The following is a 26,049-nucleotide window of genomic DNA, read 5'->3' as shown; positions in this document are numbered from 1 at the left end:
TCCAGCCCCCATAGTCTCTCACTTCCATTGTTTTGTTTTGTTTTTTTAACTTTTGAACTTTTCTTGTACAGATATTTGTATGAAGTTATTTGCTTATTTCTTCAGATATCAATTTATAGAAGAAGCTTTTCAGAATCAAAAAGTGATCATAGATACTCTAATCACCAAACTGATGGAAAAAACAAAATATATAAAGTATACAGGAAATCAGATCCAAAATAGGTAAGTACATTTACGACACTATACATCACTGGTGTGCAGTAAATGCAGACATTTCTAGATTTCCTTTTCTTAACTTACTATGAAGTATCTAGTAAGCTTTTGGGTTACAAATGCATGATTGGTAAGGCTGTGTCAAACGCTGGGCTGGGAAGCAGCTTCTTTACTAGTAAGATGAAGCTATGTAACAATAATAGTTCATTTATCTGCTATATATAATCAAATGATGTTTTCTAATTTAATTTATTTTCAAGATTGAGAAAAGGGCAGCTTTGCCAGTAATGTAACTCTTTTTAACACTAATTTTGTACTTATGCTATTTTTAAGTTTGTTAATATTTGAGATGCCTCCCTGGGCTTTTATTCACATAGGGTAAAAGTTTTGAAAAACACAGAGACTGGGCATCACTAGTGGACGTATCATTTCCTGAGGAGAAGACACAATACACATCCAGATAGGGGACCCAACACACACAATGTATATATCTATATGCATATGATATATATATATATATATATATATATATGTGTGTGTGTGTGTGTATATATATATATGCACACACACATTCATACATATATGTATATATAACAAGAAAAGATCATAAATTTGGGGGTGGGCAGGAGATGGAGGGAGAAGAACCACAGAAATTAATTTGGTGAACCAATGAGTTTTATTAGATTCACTTAGAGGAACATGGGAGAGAAGTTACAGGAGCAGAAAAGTCGCAAAGACAACGGCATCACCAGCACCCTCTTTATGATGGGCGACAGCTCACAAAGCGGGGAACCTGGAGCACAGGGCATTCTTTGCACGTCATCCACTGAGAGTTGTCTTGGCAGCTTAGCTCAGCTCCAGTTGATCTGAGGGGACTATAAGCTTTTAACGCTTACTCTGTTGGGAAGGGACCCAGTGAACCTGGTCTATATCAGGGACTTCCTAAAGCTATTTGAGTTGTTGACCTTGCTGCTCAAGAAGCTTCCTTGTAGGATGGAATATTTCAATTTCAAGGAAATTTTTTTTTGATTTACATTTCAAATGTTATCCTCTTTCCCAGTTCAAGAAAATTATTACACAGCAGTTGATTCCTTGTCTGTTTCTAGGTACTACTTGTTAGGACTGTGACCCATGTGCTTCATGAAGGAAATCCTACAAAGGGCACTTTCACATACCACCTTAGCACACCAAGCAATACCCTGCTCTCTCTCTTGTGATGTTTTTGCATGAGAATAATTGCTCCTGTTGACAGGTGAAGAAGCACCGAATGGGAAGACCTGAGTAGAGAGACTGCTCTGTGCGTCTCGGTGCTGCCCATTGGGAAACCTGTGTCAGCCTTTGTGGCATAGCTGATTATCATAATCTATTACTCTTTCTTGAAAACAGCTAGATTTGGGATTTTGCTTCATTTTGTTTTGCTTTGAAACACAATTTTGTGGGATTTTTTAAGATAGGGTTTCACTGTAGAGTCCCGGCTGTTTTGAAATCCACTGTGTAGACCAGGCTGGCCTTGAATTCACCGAGATCCACTTGCTCTGCCTCCCCAGTACTGTATTTAAGGGCATGTATCGCCACACCTGATGGGTTTTCTGCTTTGCTTTTTGTAGTTGTTGTTGTTGTTGTTATAGGTATAATTGCTAGCTGAGAAGAAATTCTTACCTAGAAGAAGTTCTTAAGTGTAGTTTAGCCATTTTCCAATATTCCAGTATTAGTCTAATTATTTTGGGTTATGTAAATCATTATCATACATTTATTCTGTTAAATTGTGTTTATATATCTTTTCATTTTTGTTATCACTAGAGTATGCTGTTTATTTTTTTTTATTTATTTGTATGTTTTTGTGTATATGCATATATATGTGTTGCTTTCAGAGGCCAGAAGAAAGTTTTGGATTCCTAGAGATAGATTACAGAAGGTGTCTGATATGAGTACAGAGAAATGAACCCAGGTCCCCTACAAGAGCAGCAACTGCTACAGCCTCTTGCTGCCTCTAACCTTCCTCATTCGTATAAAAACTCAAATTAACAAAACACAATTGTCCTTCACCATATTCTAATCAGAATATAGTAGGGTTTTTTTGCTAAGTAAAATAATTAGCTTCAGATTTTGATTCTGAGTACTGAAAAGTTGAATGACTGTGATGATTAAAGCTAGCAGCTGTGGAATAATTTCTAATCAAAATGTCTGTCTTCTGTGAAAGTTACTCTGGATTTCTCTACTATGTATATGATGTGTCAAGGTTCACTTTTCTTTTTTTAACATACAGATGTCTATTTCTTCTAATATAATTTGTCCAAAGCACTAGCCTTAGTATTTCTGTAGAATTTCAATTTACTGCGGAAGTATAGAATGATTCTAGGATTTGGATTGTGTTCTCCTGTGGTTGGTTTTTAAGAATGGGATTGCTTTATTCTGTTTCATTGACATTTTCCACTCTCAGGGTCATAGTAGTTTTTATAAGAAATCTTAAAATCAGATACTGTGAATTCTCTAAATTTGTTTTTTCTTTTTTTAATATTTTTGATTCTTATTAATTTCACATCATGCACTCCAATCCCTATTTTCCAGTCCTTCTGTGTGCACCCTCCTCCACAAAAGAAAATTAGACATTAACATTAAATGTAAAACATTCTCATCATGTAAGCGTCTGTGCGCTAGTGTCATACAGTATGCCCTTCTGTCCACACTACTATTTGCAAATGTTTAATAGACTGAGCCATTGATTTGAGGCCTCTGGCTTCTGCTATGCCGTCAATACTGGATTCTCACAAGGACTCCCCCAGCAGTTCACATGTTAAGATGGCCCGGCTCAAAGTCCTGGATCTGGGCCTGGGTAGAAGCTGAGGTCCTCAGCCTGCCAGCTCTCCCACACTTACTCAACCAGAGCCAGTAAGAGGTGGGGCAGTTCACCCTGGCCCTAGGACATCAACATGGCTCATGTGCCATCCCAGACCACTAACAGCCATGGCAGTGCCCTTTGGTGGTAACACAGCCACGGACGGACATCACCGTGGCCTCAGGTGGCAGCACAGACACCTGCTCTGTTTCTCCCCCATCTCTACCACATACCTGTTCATCTTAATAGCTGCACACTGGGCCTAGGCCTATTCATTGTGGGGGACACGCTTCTGCTTTTTCTTCTTATCCATTCCATCTGTTTTTCTCTTTAAAAATCACTGGTTTCTTAAAACATAAAAGTTTGTTTGTTTGTTTGTTTGTTCAGGCCAACAGAGGATTCAACTAGACACTCAGTAAAAAGAGAAACTATTATTAACACACACTGTGCTCCTAGCTAGTGCTTAAAGGGGGGCTAGCCCTGACTAGAAACTTTCTAATCTTATGTGCAGTTGTGTGAGCTCAGAGACAGAGAAGCACAGCTTCAGTTTCTTAAAAGAGCCTCTGTCCCCAAGGTCTTGTCTTTAGGTAAGTTTGACAAGTGCCACTCCTAAGAGGAGGGTGGGTCTTTCAATAAGCAAGCAGCCCCTGCTGAGTGATTTTATAAAAGCACAATTTCAGCAAATGTAAAATCTAATTAAGTCATAAGCACAGTTCTGTTTACTTACCTGAATTGTCTAGAAAAACCAGTTAGTAAGGTGTCTATCTTAAAGTCATTGAATAACACTGATGCAGAGCCCCTCAGCTTATTTTATTTCTATATAATTTAATATTTCCCTGCGACAGGCCTGGCAAGTTGTCACAGCAGGCAGGGAAACTTGCAAACAAGTGAGAATGAAAATTCGGTTCCGTTTGACTTCATCAAACTGGATCAAACTTCTAAAGAGTCTGATGCTAGGCAGATTATTGCAGGCATATTTAAACACAATTGGATTTGGGGAAAGTTTCCAGGCATTCCAGTTCCACCTGCACAACAGAGCTTAAGGTATGGCAGTATAGCAGCTGCTTTGCAAACTGCATGTGACCTTGAAGATGGGTTCTGTAGCTAAAAGGCCAAGAATCTGGTGTGGTCTCCTACCAGGGTAGCACGGAGGTCAGCAGGCCATAAAGTGCATGTAACATCTCTCCCAAGGAATGGGTTGAAGGGAGACACAGAGTCATACGCAGGTGTGGAAAACCAACCAGCAATTCCGGAGTTGGAGCGGCACTGTTCCTGGAAGACAGAACTAAGGGCTACATTACTTTACCCCAGCTGTTAGGCTACAGGTGTCAACTGCCTACGCCAGAGGTTTTTATCCCTCACAATGAGCAAGAACATTTTTAGACCTTCTTAGAAGTTATCAACAAGTATTCAGAATAGTTAGAGAGCTAGAACATCCCGGAGACCATCAGTCTTGCAACACACCTGCACATGTGGGTTCTGGAGACTCTGAAATCCTGGTCCTCATGCTAATGTAAAGTAAAAAGTAATTTAACCTCTGAACCATTTAGAAAAGTAAACTATTATTGTCTTTTGCTTCTGTGTTCCAGTATGATGAAAACTGCCAATTTAGACACCTGAGATCAGAGTATCACAGTTACATAGCCAAACTTGTTTCCGGTCATAATTGTTTTGTCTTGACTATAAATTCTAGTTGTAGTCTGCTCCCAGGTCCTATTCTTTTTTTTTTTTTTTTTTTTTTTTTTTTCTTGCCATATTGCTTTCCTGCTGTGTGCCATATTTCATTAAAGCCATGTTCTTTAAAATATATTCACTGTCCATGTTTTGTTTAACTGAATTATTGTTTCTGATGTCTCCAAGTCAGTAGGACTTGGAGACAGAACTTGTTAAGACTAAGCATTTTGGTCTAATTTAGCTATTAAAATATTCAATTTAAATACTTGAAAAATCTTCCATTAATTTTAGATATTTTTCCCTTTCATTTCATTTTCAGGATAATTGAAGTAAATCAAAACCAAAAGCAGGTGGAACAGGATATTAAAGTTGCCATCTTCACATTGATGGTGGAGATAAACAAGAAAGGGAAAGCTCTGCTGCACCAGCTTGAGGTAATTCGGGGTCTGTGACTCAACAGGCTTTCCTCTGACAAATGCTGCCTTGTGGCTACCTGCCTATAACCCTGAGAATGCTGACCGGCCATCTTAGATGTTCCCTGCAGTAACAGCTGTTGTATCATCAAGGAGATGCAGAACTTTGTCTTACTTAGGGTTCTATTGCTGTGAAGAGATACTCTTATGAAGGACAACATTTCATTGGGGCTGGCATACAGTTTCAGAGGTTTAGTCCATTTTCATCGTGGCAGAGAAACATGGCAGTCCGCATGCCAGTAGACATGGTGCTGGAGAAGAAACTGAGTTCTACACCTTGATCCACAGGCAGAATGTGTGCCACACGGGTGAGACCCCAAGGCCATGCTTCACCTCCTAATAGTGCCACTCCCTCCGTGCCAGCCATTCACACACGAGTCTGTGGGGGCCATTTCTATTCAAACCACTGTTTCCATATATGGTTTTCAAATAGATTCTTGTGACATACAGCGATGTTCCTGTCAATAGAAAACTGTAATAGTGATCTTTTAAGATTATGTACTATGTCATCTTGTGGTCATCTGTCTTTGTTGATAGATGTACACTCTGATGGTTGCACAGTGATAGAAACACCAAACAATACATTCATTACAGCCCCTTGTTAGTAATGTGTGGCATTTTACTATAGTTTGGTGATTCATGTTTGTAACCCCAGTATCAACGAGGCAGGAGCAGGTGGAATTTCTGTGAGTTCAAGACTGCCCTGCTGTACATAACGGGTTCCAGGCTAACCAAGGCTCCAAACTGAGACCGCTTCAGACTCAGATCAGCAACAATAAAATAGCTACCTGTAATGTATCCCTTACCCTCAATATTATAAACTCTTCGCAATATGATGTCATTATGCAGCAAGGGTCCAGCCTATCATTGGATGAGAAGGAAAGGTAGGCAGGAAAAAGTCTAGGAAGGGAGAGGAGGAGGAGCAAGGAAGAATCTAGATGGAGCCAGAGGAAGATCTAGATCCAGGTCGACTTAATTGGTGATAGGTAGATATGAATATTTTCAAGGGTTTCTGTAGGTCAATAAGTCTGATTGATAAGTTATTGATTATTGAGTCATGATTTTACTGGGCTGTGGGGAATGTGAGCAGAGAGAGGGACAGCCAGGAGAGGGCAGCTAGTGGACTAAGTGGTAGAGAAACAGCCGGGGCGGCTGAATCCAGCTTGGTGGCCCGTGGCTCCATGGAACCAATAGCCACAATTTTTTTTTTTCACACTGCAACATCTTTGTTTTGTTTTCATAACATTTTTTCTCTGTTTAGTCCAGGCTGACCTGTCCCTCAAAGTCCTCCTGCTATAGCCCCCTGAATGCTGGGTTCCAGGCCTAGACCACCAGCTATATTTTATGTATAGTCTTAGTTATGAAAGCAGCACTTACAGAGTATATGCTGAAGATAGAATAGTAGTTTATAATTATAGGTAAAGCTATAAAAGATGGACTATCTTGATTTTTCTTTTCTACTCTGTTTTTCTTGTTTTCTTTTTTGAGACAGTATGCCACTTTGTAGACCAAGCTGGCTCCAAATTCATAGAGATCTACCTGCTTCTGCCTCCAAAGTGTTGGGGTTAAAGGCGTGAGCCAATATGTGTCAGCTTACTTGACTTTCTTAAATTCATCAAAGGCAACAGCAAAAGTCCATGTTTGACCAGCTATAATCTGAGGTTACAGTATACATGGAATGTGAACTTCTTATCTGTCTAGTTTCTCCTTCAGCATGTTGGTGAGAAAGAATTTATAGTCAGGCTGTTGAGAACAAGTGCAGAAAGAAAGTGCTAATATGGGGAGACTTGAAGTAGAGACAATTAGGAAAAAACATTGGTTCATCTTTAATTCACAATTAACCAGTTGATAAATCTCTTTCAGAAAGTCCTGTCCCAGCTAGGACAGCGCGACCGTTTATAATTCTGCTACTGTGAAGATAGTTACTCAGTTGAGGGAGTGCTTTGGATGGAAGGGATCAGTGCTCAGTTTTGGTATCTGTATGTTAAGGGTTTTGCAGTAGTTGCTTTAAACATGGGCACACTTAAGCAGAATTTAATGATCTCAGTCTGTTTTCTAACTACATAGTTTACTGCTTTGCCTTCTATTTTTGATTGCAGTCTGTTTCCTAAGTTTATATTTTCTGTGTAGAAAGTCTATATTCTGACGCATTGGGACAATGTTGTCATATTGGCATTGAAACTACCTAGTGGCTTCTCTAGTAACTCTCAAGACGAATAACTTGATTTTCTTTTTAATACCAAATACAAGATAAGTTTCAGCTACCACTTAGCATGATCCTGGGTATCAACTGTTTATTGGAGCTAATAGTCTGGGTGTACTGACAATTGGAGTTGCAATCTCTAAGGTGTGGGACTGTGTATTGACTGGATAATACATCTGTTTTACTTGAGTGTTTTGAATTTAGCACCTACACTATTATAGCTAATCCATGTCTGTTTTTGTTTAATTTGGCAAGAGTCATACACTGAGACTTATATAAACCAGACTTACAGGCAAAGAGTGGAGAAAACACCAAGACTGTATGTTTATTACATTCAGAGGAGCCTTTGTATTATGAAGGAAACTGCTTACAATCATTTTTGATTGCTGTCACTTGAATATAGAGTGGTTCTTATTGTGAGTTGGTTATCTGAAAATAATCATGGAAATGAATACAAAGTACAGAGACTAATTCAGAAATTATTTTCTTTTTAGAGTCTTGCAAAGGACCATCGAATGAAACTCATGCAACAACAGCAGGAAGTGGCTGGGCTTTCTAAGCAGTTGGAGCACGTCATGCATTTTTCTAAATGGGCAGTTTCCAGTGGCAGCAGCACAGCCTTGCTGTACAGCAAGCGGCTGGTAAGATGGAATCCAGGGTTTAGTAGTCGGTAGCAGGCTCAGTGAGGCAGGACTTGAGTGCTACACATTCACAAAGAAGTCTGCACACCTTGCATACCTTGAAGTCGTGCTACTCAGGGAAAGCACTTTTCTGGTTCTAGGTCAGACTGGCAAACATAGCAAGACACCGTGAAAAAGAAAAAACTCTGGGTGTGGTAGAGCCTGTCTTAATCCCAGCATTGGGGAGGTTGAGGCAGGCCACCCCCGTCTACGTAGTGAGTTCTAGACCTACAAAGGCTACACAGACACCCCCCCCCCAAAAAAAAAAAACCAGCAAAACAAAACAGACTACCTATTCATTCTTAATTGCTTTTTTTGTTTCATTTTGACCCCACCCCCACCCCACCACCAGCAAGACAGGGTTGCTCTGTATAATTGCCGTGGCTGTCCTGGGACCTGCTTTGTAAATCTGGTTGGCCTCAGACTCGCAGAGATCCCCCTGCCAAATATTTCTACCTGAAATGATTTTGATGTAACCTCAATTTTAATCTTCTTTTGTCACTCTTACTTATCTTTTTCTTCACTCTGTGGCAAATGAACCCAGTGTAATATATTAAGTATAAATAGAAAATATTACTATCAACTATGCCCTGCCTCATCTAATTCTAAGCATTTTTCATGTGGAATATCTACATTATTTTTAGGCGTACATAGCTAGCCATTTCATTGGACAAATGATGAGACACAGTGATAAATGGCATGTCTAACACCATGCAGTAAAGAGCTGTAACCATGCCCACCTTTGAATCTGTTGTCTTCTGCCAGCTTCATACTGCAGCACATGCTGCAGTAAATTGTACAGCATCTCACAAGGGTAGTTTCGCATCTGAGAGTATTGCCATTATACCTGGAACATGTAGGATCTCTGTACGGTGAGTTTGGCAGGAGCCAAACTCTTTCCATCAAGTGTCCAGGGCTGCTTGTTGGTCTCAACTACAGTTTAATAGCAAGAGTATGGCTTAGAAGATCAAGAGATACATCTATTCTAAAGTATTAACACCCCCACATCTTTTGTCATTTACTCTATGTAGTCAAGTGGCAGAAATAGTACATGTGTTACATAAGTTTCACTTATTTAAATTACTAATACCTCTTTAAATTTTAAAAATATAAATAATTTTAAATCAATTCTCAAAGTATGGTTCAATGCTGACTTATAAGCATTTTTAAAATTATTCCTGATTGTGAATTGTTTTATTGTACATTTCTTTAATGATTAAAGGTGATTTCGTTGTTTTTACTGCTTCTTTAAGCAAAAATAATCTTTATAGTATAGGCCCATTTGTTATTAATCATTTTGAAAATCAGTCGTTGACAAATTTGAACATTATCTGCCTCTTTCTACCTGATGCTGTTTCTACACATTTGACTTTTGTTTTTTGAGATGTAATGTAAGATAATAAACAGTTACTATGATGTTTTCAGTTACAGTGATGTCACTAAGCATAGCATATCCTAGATTTTTATTCTTGTCAGAAATGTCAAGAGTTTTTGGTTTTTGGGTTTTTTGTTTTGTTTTGTTTTGCTAAATACCAAGCATTTCATTGCTGGTCTATGATTGTTTACTCAGCACTACTTTCTTTCTTTCTTGGTTGTCTCTTGAAGGTGAGCAGTTGGGGAAGAGCACTGGCAGGGGCAAGATATTTAAGGTTACTGTTTAATAATAAAATGTTTACCTATCTTAGGTCTAAATCACTCTGCTACTGTGGCTGACCTGCCTGAGTTCCTTTGAGGCCAGAAAACTCCAGTCTCTGGCATTTAGCAGCTCATAGTAAAGCGGCCTTTGTTCTGTCTCTGCAGGAACTGCACAGCTCTAACTCCCTGCCTGCTAGTTGAAGTCCAAGGAAGGAAGAGAGACATTTTAAAAAAGTGATTTTAGCCTTTATTTCTAAGTACTTTCGTTCTCCAAAAAGTTTCTACAGAAGTTCTCTAAAAAGTTCTCTGTGCTCTCTCCTCCTGCTCTGATGTCAATAATTCCCTTACATTCAGTGCCTTTACTGCTATGTTCTCTCTAAGTTTTCTAAGAAAGGTCTTTGCTAAAAGGTTCTTGAGTTCTGCTTTAAAAGTTCTCCCTTTCTTTGTGCTCAGCACTTACATATATATCTTTCAATACATGATCACGTGGTAAAAAGTTCACAAATTTACACATAAATTCCAATCATAAATTGAGTAAGAAGTTTTCAACAGAGAATATTACATGTATATCCATTAAGAGTAACTATCTAGCTAAACATTCATCATCACTCACTAGCTCTACAGGATCATGGAGAGTTAAAACCCATAATTATTGTGACTACATACAGTATTTGAGAAGTTTTATATGGGTAAACCCAGTCAATATTTTATCTTCTGTCCTCACACCTATAATAAATCCTTAGTTCCCTTTTATGACCTTTGATTAATGGTTTTACAACCTCTTGGAATGTGCTCTGAGTTGTAGCCACCTGCTTGCTATCTCAGAAGCGATTAATTGGTGACACTTGAAGATCGGCAGAGTTCTCATTGCAGTTTTGATTATCAGAGAAGATTTAAGAGCAGTCCTATTATAAAAGAGCTTAATAATTATGAATATAAACTTTAGGAATTCTTATAGGATCATCATTAATAATTAAAAATCATGTTTTTCTTTATAGCACACTACAAGGCAATTCATCTTTATTGTTCTGTAGCAATCTGTTCCAAAGGGTGGACTAATACCTAGTGATTGTTATATATATTTAATAATAGGAAAAGCATATATTAATAGCAGGAATCTTTCCTAAAATGAAATTCCTCTTGGCCTTGCCTAAAGAAGCAATCCTTCCATTAACACTACAGTCCATAGAAACCATCTGGAACCATCCCAGAAAGATAACCTGCTAGTTTTTAGCTTTGCCTTGATGGCTATTGATTTACCTTCATGAAAATTACAATAGACATGGAAGACCAGACATTTCTGCCATGTATTTCAGTTCTTTGGGAATATATCCAATTAAAGAACTTCTAGGGCATATAGTATAGTTTTAATTGTTTGAAGAACCTTCATTCTGCTTTCCATAGTAGCTGTTTAATTTACATTCCCAACAGTCTCCAACCCTCAGCAGCACTTACTGTGATCACTGTTTAACTATCACCTGTAGTTACAAGCATGACATACTGACTCCTTCTGGCTTTAATTTGCATTTAACTTGTTGAGCACCTGCTCACTTAGCCCTTTTAAGCAGTTTTCAAAGACTTTTTTAAAAGGTATATGCACATGTGCAGGTATCATGGCATCAGATCCCATGGAACTAGTTATAGGCTATGTGAGCCACCCAACATGTGCTAAATGGTCTACTGAAAGAGCAGCAAGTGTTCTTAACTGCTGAGCCATCTCTTTAGCACTGTTGGATATTTTTATTTTTGTGAAAATGTCTGTGTGCTTTCTCGTGTGTGCTCTCTCTCTCTCTCTCTCTCTCTCTCTCTCTCTCTCTCTCTCTCTCTCTCTCTCTCTCTCCCTCTCTCTCTCTCTCCCTCCCTCCCTCCCTCCCTCCCCCTTTCTCTCTCTCTCTCATGTGTTTGGTGTGTGTGTGTTTCCAATGGAGAGGAAATTATTCCTCTTAACTTAATTATTTTTTGACCATGTAGAAGCATTTTAGTGTGAGTTAACCTTTCGTGTTTATTTTATACCTTCTAATTTAGGTAATTCCTCATTTCATAATCAGACAAAGAGAAAGAAACTAGCTAAGTTGTATGAAATAAGAAAGTCCATTCAGAAGTCAAATCTTAATGTTTTGAAATATTTAAACTCCACATTACTTGCTTAGAATTTCTCTGTCATCTATTAAACCTTAAATCTCTGGATTATTTAAAAGGATGGCAGGAAAACTTGTGTTGGTAGAGTTTGAAATGGTTTGAAAAGTACAAAGGAACAAGCGCAAAAGAGGTGCTGAGTCTCCCGCTTTCTTCTCCTCCCTTTTCAGCAATCAAGGACCTTTTTATCCCTTAAATGTCTGCCCTGGCTCTACCACCAGCTCCCATTCCCAAACCCTCAGTGCTCAGAATATGGAGTTCTGTCTGATGCTTTATTGTAGAAAGTCTTTCTCTTCCCTGATTCACATTTGTTCTTTTTTCTTTTCACCACCACCCCCTGCTACCACTATGGTTGGTTCTTCTGGCTTGGGCTACAGTCCTGCTGGGATCATAGGCATATAACCACTTCTGGCTTAGACTTTTTGGAAAAAAACTTATTCTTACGTTTTTAATGAACCAATTCAATGAAAGAGGGAAACCACTAGTTCCATATAAAAGTGGCACTCAAATACTAAGATGTTAAGGGCTAACTAAACTTGATGTTGCTTGGTGCTTGACAGTGTAGGAGCTCAGGGCTTGATGGTGGACCTCTGTCAGAAATCATAGATGACAAAAGTCCTTGCTCTTTGTAGGAGTGAAAACTTGAAAGTATAGAAATTAAGTTTAAAGCCTATTCAGACCTCAATAGAAAGGTAATATTATATTGAATTTCTTGTCAAAAACTATTTTGGATGAAGACATAGATGCCTTAGCAGGTAAGGTGCTGGCTACCAAGGCTGATGTCCTGAGTTTGGTTTCCAGAATCCACGTAAAAGGACAGAACCATCACAACACAGATTGTGCTCAGCCTCTGTGTATATGCTGTGATAATATGTGAGCATCTGTGTATGTTAAATGCACAGATATGATCATTGTTAAAAGGACTGATTTGTAGAGCCAGGACTATCTGGCACAGCTACTAGGTACCTGTAACATATTAAGCCTTTGGATTCCTCCCCAGCACCTCTCCTCACCCCTCTACCCAGTCCCCCCAAAAATACCTCAAACTTTTTGCTACTTTTTCTATTAAAATTTTTCTTATTCTTTGTTTTGTTGAGTAGTAGCTAGATTTTTCACTATAAATACAGCTTGAGTTCATTTTAAGTTCTTGTAGATCTGAAGAAATGAACAGGAAGACTTAGTGAACCTTCACATATTTCTTGTACTAGCTAGGCCTTATAGCTTTTAGGTTTATCTAAAGGACATCAGGAATGTTGTCAAGTCTAATGGTTTATACTTTAATTCAGATAGATAATAAGTAAAGCAGAAAAAATCCTAAGCATGCATGGCAAGGAGCCAAGCTTGGCCGTATCTCATACTACCTTTAGACTTTTCTGTTACCTGTTCAGCAAATATGTAAATAGGTACTCGTCTTCTGAGGTATAAATAAATCTCAGTATTAAATGGAAAGGACTTACAACTTAGCTTAGAAGTGCTTACAGCAAGTAATATGCCTTAAAGTTCCTTTTAACTATCGTTGTTTACCCTTAGGTTTTTTGACCACAGAGGTCAGAGAGAGCACCTGCCTCCCCCTCTGGAATGCAGGGTTTAGGTGCATACCACCACAGCCAGTTTATATGGTTCTGGGGACTGACCCACAGCTTCCTGCATACTAGGCAAGTTGGGTACCAGTAGAACTCTACCTTTAGCCTCCATTGTGGGGAGCCCTCACCACAGGACTATTGCTTTGACCTCACCGTTGCCATTTTAACTTCATCTGCCATTTCTGAAGCTACTAACAAAGCCTGCTTTAGTTTCTCTTCTCCCATAAGTTCTCACTTAGGCAAGTTCTCAAGATCTCACTTGTGCAAGTTCTCACTTATGTGGGTTCTTAAGTTCTCACTTGGTTTGGATATATTATATTGCCTTACTTTTTCCTGCATATTCTCCTTTGTTTGAATATTTTCTTGATTTATGCCCCCCCCAGTTATGTGTGTTTGTGTAAGTGCTCACACTCACACTTACATAAGATGCCTGCAGAAGGGGGCATCAGAGCTTCTGGAACTTGAGGTGTAGGTAGTTGTCAGCTACTAGATGTGATCCAAACTCAGCAAAAGCACCAAGTGCACTTAACTGCTGAGCCATTCCTTCAGCCCCCTCGTTATTTATTTATCTAGTTAATTATTTATTATTTAAGCTTATGTATGTAGTGTTTTCCCCCACTTTTATTGTGTGTACACGCCATGTATGCTTGCTGCCTGAGGTCAGACAAAGATTCAGATCCCCTGGAACTATAGTTACAGATGGTTGTGAGCCATGTGGGTGCTGGGAACTGAAGCTGGGTCTCTGCAAGAGCAGGAAGAGCTGTTACATGCTGAGCCATTCTCTGGACCCTCTTTGTTCCTGTTCTTCTTAGTAATTAAAAGATTTTCAAATATGGGTTCTGTATTTTCTTCATTTCCACTCTTCCAGCTCTTACCATGCCCCAACTCCCTCTCAAATTCAAGGCTATTTCTTTATTATTGTTGTTACATACACACACACACTGTCTTAGTCAGGGTTTCTATTCCTGCACAAACATCATGACCAAGAAGCAAGTTGGGGAGGAAAGGGTTTATTCAGCTTACACTTCCATATCGCTGTTCATCACCAGAGAAGTCAGGGGACTGGAACCCAAGCAGGTCAGGAAGCAGGAGCTGATGCAGAGGCCATGGAGGGATGTCACTTACTGGCTTGCTTCCCCTGGCTTGCTCAGCTTGCTTTCCTATAGAACCCAGGTCTTCCAGTCCAGGGATGGCACCACCCACAATGGGCTGGGCCCTCCCCCTTGATCACTAGTTGAGAAAATGTCTTACAGCTGGATTTTGTGGAGGCATTTCCCCAACTGAGGCTCCTTTCTCTGTGATTAACTCCAGCTTGTGTCAAGTTGACACAAAACCAGCCAGTACACACAGCAGACAACCACAAACCTATCTCCTAAGTCCATTTAGCATTGCTCATACGTAACTGTCTTTAAGGGCTGACCATTTTGGATTGCATAATCTATTAGGGAGCTCACCCTTAATGAACATAGTTTTTCTTGGCAGACATTACTGTAACATCTAGAGGTGGACTTTGTGAAATTTTCTCCATACTGGCATGTCAACTGTCACTGTCATTGTGCAAGTCTTTTGTAGGTAACTATGTCTTTCCGATTTCCTGGGGCTGCTTCTCTTGCTGTGTCTAGAAGAAGCTATCTAACAGCAGACATATTCACAGGTAGTTGGCCAGGTTTACAGTACCAGCTGTGAATTCCCTCCTGTTGAGCAGGGCTTAAGTCCAGTTAGACAACGGATTTAAGTGCACCTTTGGATATCTTGATAGGTCTGTTGTAGTTCATTGGCTTTACAGATGGATAGCTATTGTTACAAGTTAGTTCAACTAATATTGCTATGTTGTTTGATGTCTTCAGCAAGGGCAGTAGCTTATGTTGTTTGGAGAATCTCTTGGGAGGACCATTTTTATCCCACTAAACACATTAGAAGAATGGGGTGGGGGTGGGATTGGGAGGATGGAGTGGGGAAGTGTGAAAAGCCTTCACCTATCTCAGAGAATTTACAAGTAGAAATTCTTTAAAGCAGCACCAGGAACAGAACTCCCTTGAAGTTGTGTGTTAGGGAGGGAATCGGAAGGCAAACAAACCATCAAAATGTCAGGCCTTCCTAAGGTCAGATATTTGAGGTGAGGTCAGTTGCTGTATTAGTTCCATTAAGTTGAGACAGAAAGATCAGGTGAGTTGCTTTGCTTTGCATGGAGGAAAGGTTGCTGGGAAGAAAGAATGCTGTGTAATAAATGAACCAGAGTGGGAATGTGAGTAGCTTGTAGCCACTGGCTTGCACGTGAGTATGGGCAAGGGAAGAAGAAAATAAGGTGGAGGAGGAACAGAGAAAATCCTAAGAGCAAAGTCGGTAGGAACTGCACTTAACTTTGGTATTTCCAGCAGAGTGAGCTGGATATTAAATTGTCAAGGATGGGGACAGTAGTGTTGAAGAGGGGTAGGCATTGGAAGCTGTAGTGGAGAGGAAATCTCGTGAGATAGCATGGGATTCCAACAGTGAAGAGCACTGGCAGTTAACACAGAAGACCTGGATTCGGATTTCAGCACTGGTGTGGCTCAGTCCAACTCTAGTGAAAACAGTGCCATCTTCGGGGGGCATCGGCTGTGAAAGTGATGCCCAGACACATGCAGGCAGGATAGCATCTATACAAAACAACAGTAGTAAATCTCAACCCAAAAAAAGGAAAGGAAAGAGAAAAGCACAGTAAATGCATGGAAAACGAGTTGGTGTTTGTGTAAACTGTTGTTAATTTTAAAAATTGGTTTTGTTTGCCATTCTAGTTGGCGGAGTGAACCTGGGAGATTGGGGCCTAGAATTGAGCATCAGACAGTTTATATACACTGAGGGACAAGAATCACATGAGCACAAGGACAAAATGTGACACTTATAACAAAATCATGGTTTCCCACGGAGGTGTGTGGATAACAACAGCTGAAGTAAAGTTTCTCCTATCCAGTACACCTGGGAGGAGCATGACCACACCTTCCGAGAACAGTGCTGTGTTTTGAAGGAACTGAGATGAAAAGGTCTTGTCTTGTTTTCTTAGAGTTTTCTCACAAGCGCTTAGAATTCTCACAGGACTCTGTTTTTAGACCATGTTCTGACAGTTTTAACTTGTTTTAGTTCAATAAGCAATAATACAAATATCACAAAATTGTAGCATATTTGAGCAGAAATTTCTGAGTGACCTTCTTCCTTCCTTCCTTCCTTCCTTCCTTCCTTTCTTCCTTTCTTTTTTCTTTTTTTGTTTCTTTACTTATCTGTTTAGTTAGAGGCCAGGTCCCTAGTAGTCCTATTGTCTTGGAATTATGTAGGACCAGGCTGTTCTCAAACTCAAGAGCTCCTCTTGCCTCTGCCTCAGGAGTTCTGGTTTGTGTGGCTTGTATGACCAATTTTGAAATCCAAGTGAGATTCTTTGTACACATACCAAAAACTATTTTAGGAATTCACTGAGCTTATAACACATTATCTGCATTAAAAGTGTACTAATGTTTTTCTCTCTGCTTCCTTCTAGATCACGTACAGGTTACGGCACCTTCTTCGTGCAAGGTGTGATGCTTCTCCTGTGACCAACAACACCATCCAGTTTCACTGTGATCCTAGTTTCTGGGCTCAAAATATTATCAACTTGGGTAGGCCATTGTATACTTTTCCCTACATGACTGCTTTGGTCATGACATGTTACTGAATATAACATTCCATTCATTATCTAGTCCCTTTCTTCAGTATGCCATTAACATATGCATATGGTAACTCAGATGCATGAATATATAGTACTTGTTTTGAGGTGATATGAAAATAAGTTTGCTTATAGGGTACTTAAGTTAGGAGCCCCCCCTTCTCCCCATAGAATCCTGTTTGTATTTGCTTTTTAGTTTTTTAATGTATATGGGAATTTTGCCTGAATGTTTGTCATGTACCATGTGTGTGCAATGCCCACAGAGTTGAGCCCAGGGTCCAGATCCTGTTGGAATTACAGAGGGTTGTGAGCTGCCATGTGAGTGCTGGGAATGGAAGAGCAGCCGGTGCTCTTTAGCCACTCAGCTATTTTCTCTAGCCTCAAGGTATTTTTGCAGTGGGGGTGGAGCAGAGGAAAACAGGAAAGGTCTCCTGTGGTTCAGGCCAGCCTACCCTGACTGTGCAGTCAACCTTTTCCCAGTCTTGCTTCTTATAATCAGTTTTTTACTTTGCAAGCAGTAGCTTTGTAGGTGTTGGCACTGTCACCGTGTCAGAAGGCTGACAACAGTCTTTTAAAACCATCGCTCAAGCCCCTAGTAGCTCAGCAGCTTTATCTTATTTATAGAAGATTGTTTTTCCTCCCTTTGTCATTACCCTCCCCATTCATTTGGGGTTTTAGATATTTTCTTCTCCTGGCCAGATTATAAACTGTGTGAATGTATAGAATTTGTATGGGGAGAGGGAGTGTGTGTGTGAGTAGTTGAAGGATAACACACAAAAGTACCCCATCTTAAATACCAGGGCTCACTGAGTCAGAGAAGAGCATCTTGGCAACATTAGAGGTAGATGATCTCTGTAAGCAGTGCAGTCAAAAGTAACCACCAGCTTCCTTGCTGTTCTACTAAATACTGGTTTTGCCCTTAAAGTTTTACACAAGGAAATGCTGGAAACAAAGGCTCAAAGGTTCCCTAGACATTGTCCAACAGCCGGTTTTCCTTTGAGTGCATCTTGGGTTCCCGGATTTCTTTTAGAATCATCAGATATGGTTGCTCTTCATCCTCAAGACGAGATTTATGTGATGAAGAAAAGCCATCTGGAGAAGGAGATAGTGCTTCCCTCACAGCACACAGTGGGGAGGACACGGGCTTAGCGGAAAGGCCATACAGAGGAAGAACAAGACGAGTCATGGCAGTCTGGGAGATAGAGACCCTCTTTTAGCTTATACATGGCCATTTGCTTATCAAAATATATAGCCAACAACTGGGATCAAACACTTTGATCTACCCTATTTAAAAAAACTTAGAAATACAAAGCACAGGTTTGGAGATGGCAGTTCTTGAAAGTCTTGTCATTTTTAAAGGGATTAGTATTCTTAGAAATTTTTATAAGGTAAGTTTTTATAGAGTATAAATAAATAAAAACCTCATTGGGAACCCTCCATTTTTAATAGTTTGCAGTCTCCTGTATCCAAAATTCTTTGGCAATTAAAGTTCAACTCAGTAGCTATGTATTTCACCAATTACCAAACACTGTTATCTTGTTGTCTTTTCTTTAATTAGGCTCTTTAGTAATCGAGGATAAAGAGAGCCAGCCACAAATGCCTAAGCAGAATCCTGTCGTGGAACAGAGTTCACAGCCACCAGGTGGTTTGCCTTCCAACCAGTTATCCAAGTTCCCGACACAGATCAGCCTAGCTCAGTTACGACTCCAGCATATGCAGCAACAGGTAATGGCTCAGAGGCAACAGGTGCAACGGAGGCCGGCACCTGTGGGTTTACCAAGCCCTAGAATGCAGGGGCCCATCCAGCAGCCTTCCATCTCTCTTCAGGTAAATTTGGAAGCAGGCCTGTCCTAACTTAGATAACCATAGAGTGATTGTGTTGAGCAGCTTACAGTAACCCACACCCCACACACACTGCCCCTCACATATTAAAAATCGACTGCATTAAAGGACCTAACACGTAGTTTCTAGCTCACCTCCAAACTGATTAATGATTTGCCTGCTGTATCTACTTTCAGTCTCTACGCATTGTCATCAGTCTGGCAAGGAGTAAATGCTCTGTTTCCAACTGATTTTACCTCTGGCGGATGCTAAGCGCATCTCATTAAGTCCTATAGGTGCATCGAGTTGAGCAGTATCTTAAGAGTCTCTTTGGAGGCAGTACTTAGAAAACCACACTTTATTGTAGAAACCAGGACAGTATTCAATGGAGAAAGTCAGGCAGTCATTAGAGTCCTGTCTTTTCAACCTTTTTAAATTTTCCTGAGCAAATCTATATATTATTGCTGTTCTTGGTAGATGTGTGATGTTCTGTCATTTTTTTCAGTCCATTTATTTATTTATTTAACACGTTTGCATTGTGTGGTGTTCAAGTATCCACGTGCATGTTCTCATGTGTACAAGTTATTTTATTTTCTCCCTGTCTAGACAGAGGGTTAGTAATGATTTTATAAAGACACAAGCTGGAGTTTCAGAAGTCAAGTATGTGGGACAGAACTAAGAAGTCTCAGTACATTTAAGAACACATCTTAGCTCAACTGTCTTGGCAACAAAAGCAAAAAGGAAACAAGGCTAATACAGAAATGACTAACTGATAAAAAGGAACTGTGAGTTAATTAGAAGGAGAAACTTTAAAGTTTACCAACACCAGGATACATAATGTGGTTCTTTATGGAAAAAAAAAATCTAAATGGTATAGTCTTTAATAGCAATCTAATAAAACCTGAAACAGCTTTTAAAGAACTCTTCAGCATTGAGAGTTACAGGCATACATTGTGTTTGTTGTTACTTGCCTATTTTGTAGTGCTGGGACACAGCCCAGACCCCTGCACATGCAGAAGCACATGCTCTACCACTAGTTTTGAAGCAGGAAAGGAGTGAACCATCACCTCAATGAGTTGCCTTGTTATAAGCTATTGGGCAGTAACTCAGTAACTGAAGAACGGCTCCTTCATGTGAACAGTGGCAGACAAATAGCACGCGAGCTTGCAGCCTGCTTTCTCTAGAAGTTGGCTTTTGGTTTTCTGTCTGTAGCATTTAGTGCTGTAATATATATAAAATCTCAACTATACAACTTAATTCTCAAACTAGAAGCAACTTTCACCACTTTCCTTGTGTATTCTTTGTCTTCTATGACCACCAGTTCCCTCTCTCTTGATTCTTTTTAAATCTGTTCTGCTAACTCATTCCCACTTTTTTTTTTTTTTTTTTTTTTTGCTATTACTTTACTAGTTTCTTCATTTTTCCACCAGCTCCTGTACATTTGCTTTTTGTGCACTGCCTTCTAAAAGCAGGTGTCTTTGTGTTACTAGTTATGTGGAGTGTGTAAATCATTTGTCCTGTGGACAAGTAATTGGATGCTTCATGCTTGTAAAAAGTCATGTACATGATAGTTTCATAGTTCTTCCTCTGAAAACTGACCAGCCACTGGTATTCCGAAAGTGTCTGGTGGCAGCAAAGGTGGAATACTTCATTATGTGGCAAAGTAAGTAGGTCAGACTTGGTAGACGGCTGACTTAGTGCTTGCTCCACAGTGTGTGCTACTGCTGTGTGGCTGTATGGCTCGTTTGGAACGCTGACAGAACTGCACTGTGGTGGGTTATAGCCTTAGTTCTCACAGTGCCTGTGCCTGCAGTCTCACCAACTGCCTTACTTTCTTCATTTGTTTTCTTCTCAGCTTGTAATTCCTGAATGAATTACTTTATTTGCAAAAAATATCACTAGTTTTGCTCTGGTATTTAATAATGTATGGAGTTTGTCAAAACATTCTCCTAGATTAACCCAAATGTAGCAGTTCAGGAAACAGGGAGAACACACCTTACACTATGTTTGCCCATGAACTTCTTGATGGTAGACGGGGTTAGCATTTAGACCAGTACCCTGGCGTCACGTGTCAAGTTCCTTTTGATTTTTTGGTGTTTGGGGTTTTTTGTCCATTCATTTGTTTGTTTTTGGTTGAATCATTGTGTTGAGAACTTCCTAAAAGGATGAGACGAAGGCAACAGGAGAGAACTGTTAAAAATCATTTGTGTGTTTTAAGTTAGAAAACTCTCTCCTGTAATTCCTCACTATTCTGTTTGTGTTTTCATGGTGTAAAACCCTCATGTATCAAGTTCTGTAGTAAAATGAGACGTTGTCAGGCGTCTGGCTCTTTCCCTCTGGTTATTCAGAAATGCTGTTTCTGCTCTTGACCCTGGAATTCAGTTGGTCCAGACACACTGCACAGATGTGTTTCCAGTGGTTCTGTGACATTCTTAACTGAGGGGAAAGGAAGCAATTAATTTAGAGTATGAGAATAAATTCCAAAAGTAGAAAGAACTGTGGGAGAGAAGGCAGAGCTATGTTCCACACCTGTCTTGGTGTGGCCACATGAACCTTACAGCGATAAGGATTCATTGTCTCTGTGAATGAGGACAGACGTGCTTCCTTTAGGAAGTCCTGATCATGAACACAGTTATGGTATCTTGAAAAAGGAAGCAGCAAGTTCTCAACCATAAAGACTGGCATGTGAGCCTGGGGCTGGTAAACCGTTCAGTTTGAAAACAGTGTTGACAGGAGATACAGAGAGCCTTGCCTCTCCGCCCAGCCTTCCCTGTCCTCCCTCCTGTCCTTCCTTCCTTCCCTTCCAACCACTCTCCCCCTCTCTAAGTGACTACTGGGGTAGCTGTGTCTCCCATCCTCCCCTGTCTTAGTGAGTCTCCTATGGCAGAGCTGTTAACCTCTGTAAGAGGCCATTGTTACTGCAGTGCTTTTGTTTTTTTCTTCTAGCATCCGCCACGCTTAATAAACTTTCAGAATCACAGCCCTAAGCCCAATGGACCTGTGCTTCCTCCTTATCCTCAGCAGCTGAGATATCCACCAAGCCAGAATATACCACGGCAGACAATAAAGCCCAACCCCCTGCAGATGGCTTTTTTAGCTCAACAGGCCATAAAACAGGTGTGTATTGCCTTTCTCTTAGGCAGAAATAGGTGATGAAGGTTGTGTGCTTGCTTTTCTAAATGAGTAGAAAATACAGAGTATACTTAGAGGCAGATCTGTGGAGACAGAGGTAAGAAAACATCTCAGTGCTTTGTAATCAAGGAGTCTGTGTGTGTGTGTGTGTGTGTGTGTGTGTGTGTGTGTGTGTGTGTGTGTGTGTGTGTAAAATCAAGAGTTGATTTACTTTCTCCAGGTTTTATTTAATAATATTTAAAAATTCATACTTGTTTCCGCTTCACCATTATAACTAAAAGTTTAAATTGTTGCTTAACATCAGATTCTCTTTATTTTCCTAATTTATGGCCTTGCCTCATACATTATTTTTAGATCTCACTCCAGCTATAAAAATGAGTACCTTGCAGAGTTGTGCTGAGAGTTGTCCTAATGCATATAAATTACCTGGCACTTTTCAAGCATCAACTTCTCCCCCATGTAGTAGATTTTAATGGCTAGATCATGGCCTTCTGCCAGTGACCAGTACCAAGGAGCCGAAGTTGAACTCCAGAGTTAGAACCAGGGACTCAAAGTTGCGCTGCACACGAGCGTCTGTCCTAGCACGAGGCTGTGGAACTTTTCTTCGAGCAGCTCCGCATACAGACTTGGAGCAAGGACAGAGGAATACGCTCATGCAACTGAGCACTGCCATCCCATGAGCTCACAAGGCAGAAGGTCTCAAGGCTAAATCAGGGTTGTTTGGTAAGCTGCATCTCTAAGCCAATAGGAAGCATCTTGCCTGTGGCATCCCTTGGGCAGATGGAAGCATTCCTGCCAGGGGGAGAAACAAGAATTCTGTGAAACATAACAGGATAGCATGTGCATGCTTCAGTAAATACTCTTAAGTTGTTGTTTTTAATATTTTCTGGACAAAGTCTAAACATAAATGAATAAATGAACAAGTAAACCAGGAGAAAGATGACTGTATTCTAGACTTTCTGTATAGAATTAGATTTACAGATGTTGTGTAGGTCGGGATAGTCCTTTGGCATGGTTGCTGTCTGAGGTTAGAGGAGAGCTGGGTCTCTAGTCTTCCACCATGTGGGTTCAGGGAGCCGGTTGCCAGGCAGCAAGTGCTTTATGTGCTGAACATCCCACTGGCCCCAGAACAGTAAGAAACTATCATGTTACCTAATTTTTGTGAGATACGATCTCATCTGTATAAGTAACAATCCGAGGAAGGGAAGGGGAGGGGGAAAAGTATGTGGGGATAAGATAAAAGTACTGAGTGGCAAGTACTAAAGATGACATTCACACCCAACTTCGTATGTTTCTGTGTGTATGTTTTACAGTTACATATATATGTAGGATTTTTTAAGAACACCAAATTTCAGAACTGCAGTGCCATTCATACGTAAATGATAACATGTTGGGCAGATGAATAACCTTGGGATGGCTTTCAGTTCTCCCACCCCCAGATTCATGTTTCTTAAATATACCAAATACCGAAATAATTTTATAGGCAACAGTTTGTTTCCCGTGCCCTGCTACATATAAAGCACATGCCTTTTTGTCTAACTAGCCATCAGTACTTTAGGTTGGGTTTGCATCCTGCTGCGTAACTGGCCTTGTCTTTGTGTGTGTTTGTTTATCTTGTAATGTGAATGGGAAGGCTTAAGTACCTGTTCATATATGAAAAATAAGAAGTATAAACATCTTACAGCCTAATTTGTGGCTAATTATCTTTAGGCATTTCAGGTAGGAATTAAAGAAAATGTATGTTTTCAATTAATTCTCTAGCTTTACTTCAAAGAAGTTGCTTTTTGTATGCTTATATTTCTTGTTTATATATAAATATATTGCAAGGATGGATGTGAGATTGTTTTCTGGTATATACTAATTATTTTTTGCCAGAAGAAAAAAAAGGCTTATTTTCCGGTATCATTACCACATGCATATGCACACATTCAATATGTTTCCTTTTCTCTCTCCCCTGTTCTTTCCATTCAAATGACATTTGAGCTGAAATAATACTGCTTCCTCTATCTTTGATATCTGAAGAGAGTGACGGTTTGCATTTCTCATTTTTTTCATTTCATCTCGGTACTCCAGTGGCAGATCAGCAGTGGACAGGCTCCGCCCACAACTGCCAGCAGCTCCTCCTCCACTCCTTCCAGCCCCACAATCACAAGTGCAGCTGGGTACGATGGAAAAGCTTTTAGTTCACCCATGATTGATCTGAGTGCGCCAGTGGGAGGGTCTTACAATCTTCCTTCTCTTCCAGATGTAAGTTTGTGTATAATCTGTACTAATGACCTCCTCTGAAGATTGGCAGTAAATTTGGATTTAGTTTAAGGTCTGGGTTTCTTGGTTTATCAGCTTTTTCTGAGAGCTTAGTTTTGTTCTTTAGAAATAAAATGTGAGTAAAATTAGAAATTATGAACATTTGGACATACAAAAGAATATTTTGCTGGGCTCTGACCTTAAATATGTTTGTAGAGGATATGCCATAGAGTCAAGGATAGGAAGAGAGAGGGAAGACTAGACTGGGCTGTTCACACAAGAGTGTGGAGAGAGCAGAGGCGAGGTCCTGAAGGGTCAGGCCCGCAAAGCTGCAGAAAAGGCAGAACACCAGCCCTGTCTACGTGAGCACATTAAGTAATACAGTCAATCTTTAGGATCTTTAACTTGGACGAGAGACATTTAAAAGCATCTCTCTACAGGCAGAAAATAGCAGTGTTCTGTTGCTGGCTTCTCTGTACGGGTGCTGTGCCTGCATGTATGTTGTGCCCCACATGAATGCGTGATGCCTTTGGAGGCCAAAAGACAGAATCGGATCCCTTGGGACTGGAGTTACTGTTGTGATCTGCCATGTGGGGGCTGGAATGAAGTCCTAGTCCTCTGGAAACCAACAGATGCTTTGAACTGCCAAGCTCTCTCCCAACCCTGCTTTCCCTTTCCCTACCCTGCAAAATTAGGTAGTCTCAGGGTTTTTTTTTTTTCTCCCCTTTTCTCAGTATTATTTTATTATAGAATCTCAGTTGAGAAAGGCTACAAAGGCCTATACATGTTCCTGGGAAACCTGGTATATTTAGGCATGACAAAATATTTGCAATGTTTTAAGAGTTTTAAGCATAGAAACTCTCATTAAATTTAACTTACCATTTGTGTGTGTGTGTGTGTGTGTGTGTGTGATCACACGCATGTTGTGTGTGTGATCACACATATGTTGTGTGTGTGATCACACGCATGTTGTGTGTGTGATCACACATATGTTGTGTGTGTGATCACATGCATGGTGTGGTGCATCAGTTGTCAGTATATTTATAGTGGGTAGAATGTGAAGAGTAAATTTTAGTGTCTTGATGGGGAAATTGTCTAACAGAGCCTCTCAGTTTGTATTACTTGAGCCCCGTAGTCTCAGCACTCCAGAGGCAGAAGCCGGTAGATTGATGGTAGTTCAAGGTCAGCCTGCTCAATAAATTGAGTTCCAATGTAGCCAGGGATGCACAGAGAAGCCATGTCTCAACAAACAGAGGAAGAACAGATAGTACTTAGGATTGAAGTTTTCTTGTAAATTTAGTCATTTTTAACTTTCAACATGAATTTGCTCTGAAATAATTTCTTCTCTTGGAAGATTGATTGTTCAAGTACTATCATGTTGGACAATATTGCAAGGAAAGACACAAGTGTAGATCATGGTCAGCCAAGACCTCCATCAAACAGGACGGTGCAGTCACCAAACTCATCAGTGCCATCTCCAGGCCTTGCAGGTAAAGCCACCTTTTGGGTTTGTAAATGTTTTCTGGTTGTTACTTGTATTTTTACTTAAAGTGATTAAAAGTTCCTCTCTGCCTCATTTTTAGTAAGGGTGTTCTGCCTTTAGTAAGGTTTAGTGGGGTTCTGCCACAACTTTTAAGTAATGATTACTGTATCTTGGTTTTCTTTTATATATATTTATGTGGGTGTCCGCATCTGTGCCTTGGTGCACACGGGAAGTCAGAGGACAACTTGGAGTTGATTTTTCTC

The 26,049-nt window shown here is 40.1% G+C and overlaps 1 protein-coding gene across 2 annotated transcripts in view; it reads left to right on the top strand.

The window, feature by feature from the left end:
• TRIM24 (tripartite motif containing 24) overlaps nucleotides 1–26,049 on the top strand; it is a 97,227-nt gene that overhangs the window by 59,853 nt on the left and 11,325 nt on the right. The window contains exons 5-12 of one of the 2 annotated variants that reach the window (XM_080932034.1): nucleotides 106–222; nucleotides 5,043–5,157; nucleotides 7,894–8,040; nucleotides 16,942–17,059; nucleotides 18,665–18,831; nucleotides 21,874–22,044; nucleotides 24,133–24,306; nucleotides 25,658–25,793. In XM_080932034.1, the coding sequence (XP_080788160.1) occupies nucleotides 106–222; nucleotides 5,043–5,157; nucleotides 7,894–8,040; nucleotides 16,942–17,059; nucleotides 18,665–18,831; nucleotides 21,874–22,044; nucleotides 24,133–24,306; nucleotides 25,658–25,793 (1,145 nt within the window). Of the gene's footprint in view, nucleotides 1–105; nucleotides 223–5,042; nucleotides 5,158–7,893; nucleotides 8,041–16,941; nucleotides 17,060–18,664; nucleotides 18,934–21,873; nucleotides 22,045–24,132; nucleotides 24,307–25,657; nucleotides 25,794–26,049 lie in introns of both variants that reach the window. The other variant, XM_080932033.1, reaches the window with a different exon arrangement.

The sequence above is a fragment of the Micromys minutus genome, assembly GCF_963924665.1.
Source record: "Micromys minutus genome assembly, chromosome: 18".
In the NCBI taxonomy this organism is placed as follows: Eukaryota; Metazoa; Chordata; class Mammalia; order Rodentia; family Muridae; genus Micromys; species Micromys minutus.
Note: the sequence above shows the minus strand (reverse complement) of the source record. Positions and strands in the feature narration are given on the sequence as shown.